This window comes from Diadema setosum, chromosome 1, assembly GCF_964275005.1.
Source record: "Diadema setosum chromosome 1, eeDiaSeto1, whole genome shotgun sequence".
Lineage (NCBI taxonomy): Eukaryota > Metazoa > Echinodermata > Echinoidea > Diadematoida > Diadematidae > Diadema > Diadema setosum.
This window is the reverse complement of record NC_092685.1, coordinates 35,511,471-35,521,281: the sequence shown is the minus strand read 5'-3', so window position 1 is coordinate 35,521,281 and position 9,811 is coordinate 35,511,471. Positions and strand designations below refer to the sequence as shown.

Sequence of the window (9,811 nt, the reverse complement as noted above, 5' to 3'; positions counted from 1 at the left end):
CAACATTAGACTATGATTATGGCAGCCAAACACAACACAACTTCGAGGCCTTGTGAGGATGTGAAACAAACGATGAAATGATGTACGAAAATGCAGTAAAAATGTCAGAAATCTGTGCAAAAATAACTGATAATAGCACACTAGCGTATAGCGTTCATACAGTGCAGTGCATTATGCATGTACCGTGCGTGTATTATGCATGCGATGCATTGCTGAGCGCTGCACTAAGGTACGGTCGCTACGCATTTGTTTTCATCGGCCGGGTCGGTTACTAGGGCTCCATGTTGAAAATGCCCGGATGTCCGCCCCCGCCTATACTTGGACATGACTTGGATATGAGATCTTCATTCTGATTAAAAGAGGCCTGACATTGTGTCATCTATTCAGTAGTTCACAAAATGAGTCTACACATGACATAGTAACTGGTACAAATTTGGATATCACTAACAAGTTCAGACTTGATATCAATGACCTTTGTGTATCCTTATCAATCCCAACAAAAACAAAACCTGATTGATGTGACCTCCAGAAGCTTCTTGGATGTGTTACTGTGATCTGTCAGTTGCTAATGTACACAACACAGTCAAGTTTGAATGCACCATCATTCTGCCTGGTTTTCCATAGTTACATATGTAATTGTACAAGCTTTGTTGTGGATGCTAGATAGGTCAAAGTTGGGGCAACAGTGGGCTTAGCATGACGGCGGACTACATGATGCAATTGTACAGCAATAGATCCAAGGCTACTGCTGAATATTCCTTCACAAATGTAGTTTCCATGTCAGGGTAAAGGATTTTCAGAACCCTTGGATACATTTTGTCATACATACATTGAACTGTTATCCCCCCCCCCTTAACATTTGGTCTACATGCAGCTCGCATTCTGTCTAAATATCTGAGGAGGAAAATATGTCCTGATTAGGCGATAACAAATAATGTGCCCCACAAATGCTGCCATTATTTTGTCCTGTTAGAGCAGAAAAGATTAAACTACCTGCAAGTTTCACCAATATGTTGCTTTTTCATAGTATAAACTCTCCTCATACTTCCTCTTTAACAAAATATTTTTTGGGCTTACATGTTGACATAGAACTGAAAGTGAAACACATGTAACAGAATGTCTGCTAGTCATGAAACAAGGGTACCATTACAGAGTTTCTCACTGTTGCACTGAATGCTAGTGTGCATTAGCTCAGTAGTGTTCTACTTTGCTTATGAGAGAGACTGCTAGAAAAGGTGACATATAACTCTGTTCACTAAATCAATAAGAAAAAAAAAATCCAAAGAACAGAGCTGGGGAAATTTCATTCACTATTCAGAGATCTTGCAATGTCTCCTATAAGAGGTAGTACATGCATCATCATTTATGGAAGAATAGGCTCAAGTATCAAAACATCATAAATTTGTCCACAGATGTATGGCTTCAAAATCATCTCGGTCAAGACTGTTTCATACACATCAAGGGGTAAACAAAGCATCACAGTTGTATGTGAGGCACGTGTCAAGGTGGGCATTTATCTTCTTCTCCTCAATTTGGAGATTGCACACTGGGCAAGGCACTGTCTTTGGTCCAATCTGCACTGGGCTCCCTGACCTTAATTCACCAGCACCATGTCCATTAGTATTGTCACACACAAGGTCAATGACACCACTGCTGTCTGTTACCTTGGTAACAGCAAAAAGAGCCTTCTTGTCATTATCCCTGGCTGCAGTTTGCCATGGATGCTGGCTAAATGAAGACTGAGGACGATCTTGGCCCCCACTTGCTCCTTTGGTCTTAGAGGTTGACTTCCCCCAGCGAGGGGGTGTCACTCTTCCAAATCTCCTGTTTCCTTGATCATTGCTTGATGAAGATCTGGAGGACAAGTGCGACAAGTCCTTCCATATCCCTGATGTGACTGTATGTGACTTGTCATTCATGGCTGTCTCACTTTCACTATCATCTGAAAGGATAATGCTGTCATTCCTGTCTGATGTCGTTAATGGGCCAGCAGAGTTATCATTGTTTGCATTTTCCTTGTCAGATCCAGTAGCAGGTCTGTTGTTTTGGCTCCTTTCCACCTCATAAACATCATTGGTGCTATTTTCACAGTCTACATTATAGAGTGGATGCTTCCTTGGTTGTGGTGTTGTACATTCTTCCTCAGAATCACTGTCAAACATAGCCTGTAAATCAATGAGACGGGCACGCTTTGTTCTACCACCATCATTTGATGAAGTGTTTGACCTCTTTCCACTAAAGTTCCTCTCTAAAACATCTCTGGAACCTCCTGCAGTCTTTGAGACACCTGTTGCTTTAGACAACCACTTATCACGACCAGTGGAACCTCTGATCTTACCTCTTTCAAATGAGGACATGTTATCTTTGTCACATGAATGATTGTCTTTTTCCTGTTTGTCACTTGCAGAGACAGGAATGGATACTTTTGTCAGTTTCTGCAAACCTCCATCCACTATCACCTTTTCCTCTTGACTTTTATATCTCTCAGACTGAGGAACATGATTATCTGTCACTCGCTTTCCACTAGCCGTAGCAACAACAGGTGTAAATCGTGGTTTCTGTACAGGTCTCTTCTCTGCTCTGTTATCATATGCAGCAGTAGAAGGAGAAGAATTGGTGTGTCCAGAGGCTGAACCTCCTTCTGTGTGTCTTTGAAATGGTGAAGATGATCCTCCTTGTTTCTTTATAAAGAAAGATGATATGTCAGATTTAGGGTCCAGATCAGTAGATGAGCTCTTTCTCTTAGCTGATACTCCAGGCTTTCCATTTGAAGATCTGTTTGTTGAAGATGAATCTGTTAAGTTTTTTTTCGTTGTTGATGATGACGATGATGATGACAACATAGCTGGTACTGCAGAAGACACTTGAGCTGAACTTGTTCCAACAGATTGTCCCTTCCCAGAGAAAGGGATAAAATTTCTAATGTCCATACCATGTCTTGATGAGTTGCCTGGGAAGATATGAAATACATGTAAATAAACACTGAAAGGTTCCAAACAACTATTACAATGTGGTACAGCATGTGTATCATAACTACTATTAATCATTTTACTCTTATACATTGAGGACTTGTTTTCATGGAGAATGTGTGGTGTCTGTTAGCTTCAAAACCATTACCCGTTGAAGACAAGTCCCGAGTACTCCGTATACTCAGGCATGTGTCTATGGGAAATGCGTGTTGTAGCAAAATCAGCCTGTCCTCAACAGGTTAAACAGCACTTATTTTGTTCTGTTAGTTGCAAAAGATTTATCAATCTTTAAGGGGATACATTCCATGTCTTGTTCCAGAACTTTCAACCAACATGATTTTTTTTTTTTTTTGGGGGGGGGGGGGGGAGATCAATTTATGGCATACAGAATTAAAGGGTTACTTGCAGACCTGGTTAAATGCAAACAACAGCAGGATAAATATCTTTGGTGGAGGAGCAAACATGAGGCAATCATAGTCTCAGAGAAATATCCTTATGTCAAAAGCCCTTCAGGATATCACTCAGTTGGGTCTCATGACACATATAAAATACCAAGCTCATCAAAGCATCAATAATGCTTGCCAAGAAGAAACTTTAAAAGGGCTAAGAAATGAAATAGTTCTGCTTTTGCATTCTGTTCCTATGTAAAGTCATTGATGATATGAATCAAACATTAAGCTGCGCACTGTAAAGGAATTATAATGAAATAAAGAAGTATCAACTAGGCCATATATCTAATAGATTTTCTTTCATTTAACTTGGGCTCTACATCTGTTAGCCTGAATTCACTGCAACCATCCCCTCACCTGTGGTTTTCGGCTGTCCTTTAAACTCACTTCCTTCATTCCCGTTTTGCTTCTTCTTCCTGCCTTTTTTCTCCCCATAGCCCTCGGGTTCCTTCACCTTAGTGTATGTTCCCCCACAGGATCGTTGGTGGTCCGCCCACCAATAATCCTTCTCAGAGGGAGCCCTGTTCATAGCACGCCTCACATAGCCATAGTAGGGTTTGCGCTGCCGGCATGGACCGTCACAGCGCCACCAGTGCTGCCGATAGGAGTCTACCTCATCATGAAATGTGTGGTATATCTGTGTGGAGGTGTTACACAAAAGGTATTCCAAATGAAATGGAGTTGTCACGATGACTGATCTTTGTACTATCTGAATGGAGAACAAATAGCAGTTATATTGGGTGATCAGGATGCCAGCTAAGCTGGCATGGAACAACCAAATAACCCTAGCACAACTCTGGTAACATGGCACAAACAACATTTATCGAAAAAGTAAGAACAATGAACAAACAAACAGCAGACCATGCCCAAAATGCTACAATGGATGAAGGCATGTGGCATTAGAGATTACAAGCGTCATTTCTTCTTTCTTTAACCCGATGAGGACAGTTTGATTTTGCTACAATACGCATTTCCTATAGATGCTTGCCCGAGTATACTCGGGACTCGTCCTCAGTGGGTTAATACGATATTTTCATTGCTGCATGAAACTGCATCATAGTCCATTGCCTGAGAGACAGGCTTTGCTTGAGGTCAATTCTCACACATAAATGCTGGCCATGCATTGTATATGCACATTTTCTGCTGAGTTTGCAGCATAGTTTTAGAATTCCTATTTTTCAACTTTTACTGAAAGATCTTTTGCATAAAGCTACTCTCACAATTTAAGACTTACACTGATGTTTGTGCCTGTTGCCTTGTTGATTCTGGTCATGTGTTTGCAGAACTCTGGTCCATGGCCATCATGATCCTACAATGAAGAAGAAAACAACAGTTATTAACACTATTTTGAAGGAAGTTGGATAGTTAATGCATAGGGGTCAATTTCAATTGTCATATGCCATCAAACCCAACACATCAACAATACAAAGCTACTATGGCAATTATTTTTCTTTGAAATTTGTGAAGACTACAATTCACCATTTCCTGTAAGTTAGAACAAGGCACATATTGCAGGATATTCACTTTCACACTACTGCTGAGAAGAGAAAACATATATTTGATATTTCCTCTTGTGACTTTCCAATACTTCACATGATGGCAGCTTTACAGTTTGCATTGATCTTCATATTCCTAAGGCATGTCTTGCTCTCAGCTTGGTCACAAACACAGAAGCATTTGATGAATGCCTTATGTCAGGCAGTTTTGTTCTATGCTCTGAAATATTTAGCTTTAAAGAGGTAAACACGTACTATCACTTCCCCCACCATTTTGCACATGAATATGTTAATACTCCAAGGACATTTCAAGAAGCAAAAGGCACAGTTCAATTCATTTTTTCCCCAATATTGTGCAGTGTCCCTGCTCATATTCATGAACAGCATCACCACTAATGTGCAAAGACAATGCCATGGCAAATAATAGCACCGGTGATATGCAACCCTCATAGTTTGGATGCAAATATCTGTGTGCATTTAAGAAAAAAGAAAAGAAAACAAGGAGTATCCAACTAGACCCTAAAACCAAACTTTACGGCCTATTGCAGAGGGGGCAACTGCATGTGTATACTAATTCAGCACATCCATGCTGAATGGACAGCCATAAACATATGTGACCCGCTACAACAAAAGGATCCGAAAGTCGGGGGAGGACAATTTTTTGAAAATGGCATGACATTATTCCCTTACTCTTCTACTTTAATTTCATATATATACCACAACTCATAAAAGTACTCGGTTGCGGATATATCAATTATTTTATTAGCGCATGTCAAGTGGTTTAGAAAATCAGAGTTTCGAGAAAAACACCTTCAAAGTTTTCCTTCCGACACTATCATGATCAAGAGGAGGCGAGACAGTTTTCACCGCTTGACAATAGAAGATCTGCTCCTAGCGACTTCCGCGATGTTCATTCAAGCTTAGCACCAGCGGTCTACGCACAACCCATCAGTAATCAGGATGCCACGCACTGACCAATAGGATCACTCCCTCGTTGCTAGGGGCAGAGTCTAGCTGCGGCGCTAAATCCAAATTTTCGGACACATTTCTGTTACGTTGAAAGTCGGAAAATCATGGCCCAGAAAAATGCTGATTTCTTGCCTTTCCTTTGATCATTTAGCTTTGAAATTTCAGCAGATGATTGACAAAACATTAGACTACAAAATTATGCCAAAAACAGAAATCTGATTGTTTTGACCAATTTTGATGATGTGACTTCAAACTCGATTTTCTCGGCTCAGCCATCAGCAACTTAAGGATCCTTTTGTAGTAGCGGGTCACATATGATACCATTTGTGGCACTATTTGAAAACATCTATCATTACAAGTGTGAACACAGTGTGAACACTCACTCATATTAAATTCATAATAGAATAAGGTCTATACATGCCTTTATTACTTGTATACAAGTTGTTTCTATACTGCTCTTGCTCCTATTGCATTTCACTATGAGATAGTGTTTGACTGAGTAGTATATGTGAAAATCTGTCAATTTCAAAATGATGTCACTCAGTTCTTACCTTGTTGTTCTGGGTGACAAAGAGGTAGGCATGGATCATCTCATGCTGAAATAGAAGTGATACAGTAGGTGTAAACTGACAAGGATACATTGTGTATGATACAAATGTTGCGGTGATTATGGTGTGCCAGTATAACTGAAAATCTTGTTTCTAAAATGGTCTTGCAGGGTAGGCTTGTACAACTTTAAAATGATGTGTCACCTGCCTTTTGTGAACATGTAATTATACTCGTTTCATTGAGTCATTTCTGAAAATAAAGATTCATGGAGAGAAGTTCAAATGCCTTACCAACAGGGTCTCCACAAGGTCTTTCCTTGGCCGCAACTTCAGCAGAGGTTGACTCAGTCTGATAGAACACAATCCACCATAGCCCTCATAACAGCACAGACCAGCACAGCTGTGAAAGGAGAGTTCATTTTAATACAGTCAAGCTGACTGCCATACCAGTGTGTCACTTCAAAACTGAAACCTGTTTTGCATGTGCTTGTTTGTTTGTGTGTGTGTGTGTGTATGTGTGTGTGTGAGTCTATGCACTGATGAACATACACATCTCTGTATACCGGTATACATGTATCATATTTATTCATGTGTAGATAGTTTCTTGAGTAGGCTGCCGCAAGTTGTGTCTGGATGATGATGGTATAATCTAATTTGTATTACAGGTACACATAAAGATGGTGGTTTGTCTACTCTGATTAGGGTAACGACACTTATAAACTAAATACACAGGGCTTGTGTGATCTGTATGTCATGAATTTAGTCTCACATACGATGACAGATTATAACAAGATTGACTCAGAGTTTATCATACATACATATTTATACATGGATTCCCTTTACTGTGAAAAGAGAAGTGACGTAACATGGAAGCACAAAGTCCCTAAGTGCAGTAATGAGATGGTATGCTACATTATTAGTAAGTATGTGATTGTTTTCATGGCAAAATATGTAAAGGTACAAGGGCCACATTTCGCTAACCATTCCATGACATCATGCATTGGGTTGACAGACTGATATTCCTTGTCTAAATCATATGTTCATAAAAGGTGGCATACCATGACTGCACCACTTGTAAGTTATGTGCTACTTACAGAGTCATCCTAGGGCTCCATTTGACCTCCACCCCCTCCAACCTGCCCCAGAAGAAGCGGTCGTTAAACTGCATGAAAAGGGCCCTGATATCAGGATGAGGGTCAATTAGCTCCCACCTCTCATCAACTATCCCCATCGGTCCAGATGAGTCACTCTTCTGATGTGGATGTGAAGACTCGCTGGTGTCCACACAGACTGTCACACAAAACAACAACATAGAGAGTCAACTCAAGATGTATTTTGTGACAACAGTATGCCATGAGAAAGTTAATAGCAACATTAATTGATATGCTCCTTCTAGTAGATCACACAATGTTCAAAGATAACTCTACACATGCTTGTTCTTGGAGTCATACAATCTGTAGAAGCTGAATGTTACAGTAAGCTGAAAATGATAAATGTGGTGTTTCCTTCATACAAATATCCATACTAGTGTGTACAATTTTCTGTAAGAAGTACTATTGATTATATGGTTTTAATCACAGGGTACCTCAATACTAATTATACATAAAATGCACAATCTATGTTGATTTTCTGTGCATCCAATACATGAATACCTACAAAATCCTCACATAATGATGATGATGACAATGCTAATAATTACAATACAATACATGTAATGGCAATGATGCTTAACACAGAATGTTCATTTGTGATCATTCTAAGGTATAACATGTGGGATAAGCACTTAACAATCTCTGCAAATAACGCATGTAACAGATCATAACACATGTGCAGAACTTAAAGCAACCCAGGTATCAATAAAGTGGCATACAACTGTAAACTGAATTTTGATAATTTCAAATGTATATTTCTTACCATAGATACTGCATACTCATACTTAATGCAAGATTTATACTTGCTACAAAAATTAATACCGTGACTGCAACTGCATGCCATTGCAAAATCTAAATGTAAGAAAGAAATGCTAATAGCAAAAGCAATTAGATTATGAAGAGCTACTCACAGACTTCATCATCAAACTGTAGTTGCAACATGCGAGCAAGTTCAGCATCAGAAGTCATGATCATCAAATTTCCATGAAGCTGTATCCTAAAACTCTACCACCTGCAAGGTATCAAACATTAATCAAGGCAATATTAGGGTACTGTGCGCTGCTTTCACTGTCAATATGTGAAAATTCCATTACATAGATACTGAAACCTACTTGCCGTTCTTAATGATTTTGGGGCTTGAACATGTACATGTACTATGAAAGTATGTGGTAACAAAATTTTGTAATAACAGTGTTTATTATATATAACGGAAATGATTGCATACATTGATATGACTCACCAAAGGTGGCTTAATCCTTTGTTTTTCTAGTGAAAATATCAAACACTATACAAAGCTGTTACTTTTTCTTTCAAAGCATCTCAGGGCTTACAACCTGCTAAAAAAAAAAAAAAAAAAAAAAAAAAAGAAAGCCTGCTATTACAACATCTCATCTTTTCCAGTTTTTCTGTAATCACTACATATTTGCAGCATAATGAAAGAGCAATGGACTTATCTCTTTTAGAAAGCAGGGAGGATGCAAGTCAAAAGAATGTGTACTTTTCAACAACAAAAAAAATCCATACAAAATAACTTTTTTATATTTTCGCAGTGACGTCAGGAAATGTAGTTAGTCTCCTAATCCAGCCATGGTAGCACCAAATTTTAAAAAATTCATAAATACTGAATAGATTATCCGATATTCCTCAAACTTTCACTGATAAGTTTTACTAACATTGCTGCATTTGCTCAATCCATGTGTTATGTGCATTTGGGGAAACTCAAGGTCAATTTAGACTTGGTTATGGCTGGCCGTTTATACCTGTTCCTGGCCATTTGTACCATTTAAATAATACTTCAGGGAGATTTTCTGATTTCATATGGGCAGCGATGGTCATCAATAGCTTGAGTGATCTTTAGACTTTTAGATTGAAAGTAGAAATAACGTACAGTTTTCAGAAGAGCTCAAAATGCATCTTTCACCATTTAGAATTTGACTGCAAACACATCAAAAGGATCTACCAAGAAACATACCTGATTGACACGCTTTGTCAGGATGATGACATATTTTGGAATATTTTGAGATTTTTATTTATTTATTTATTTCACATATTTAAAAAGGGTAGCCCAAGTCAGCACTTGCTGGTTTTCATCGGGGCCCTTTAAAAAACAACACATAAAACATTCCAGAATTACATTTACTAACAGACATAGAAAAAAAAATATTATATACATTCAATACAATCAAAATCAAACATATAACGCTTATAGAACAATTTCAAAGACACGTA

General features: G+C 38.7%; 1 protein-coding gene across 1 annotated transcript; it reads right to left on the bottom strand.

Annotated features, from left to right (window-relative positions):
• Nucleotides 1-1,276: 1,276 nt before the first annotated feature.
• On the bottom strand, nt 1,277-8,577 carry LOC140229996 (uncharacterized). The gene is made up of 7 exons (XM_072310199.1): nt 8,494-8,577; nt 7,526-7,721; nt 6,723-6,831; nt 6,435-6,479; nt 4,653-4,727; nt 3,776-4,055; nt 1,277-2,950 (listed from the first exon to the last, which is right to left on the bottom strand). The coding sequence occupies exons 1-7, from the start codon at nt 8,555-8,557 to the stop codon at nt 1,458-1,460; spliced, it is 2,262 nt and encodes a 753-aa protein (XP_072166300.1). The 5' UTR covers nt 8,558-8,577; the 3' UTR covers nt 1,277-1,457.
• Between the last annotated feature and the right edge of the window lie 1,234 nt (nt 8,578-9,811).

What these genes read in the sequence shown, in the direction of transcription:
- LOC140229996 (XM_072310199.1), bottom strand. Translation starts at nt 8,557, where the DNA reads ATGATCATGACTTCTGATGCTGAACTTGCTCGCATGTTGCAACTACAG. An exon ending in TGGAGCCCTAGGATGACTCT is followed by an intron (nt 6,832 to 7,525) that starts GTAAGTAGCACA and finishes CTCCTTTCACAG; the next exon opens with CTGTGCTGGTCTGTGCTGTT. An exon ending in CAACAGGCACAAACATCAGT is followed by an intron (nt 4,056 to 4,652) that starts GTAAGTCTTAAA and finishes ACCTCCACACAG; the next exon opens with ATATACCACACATTTCATGA.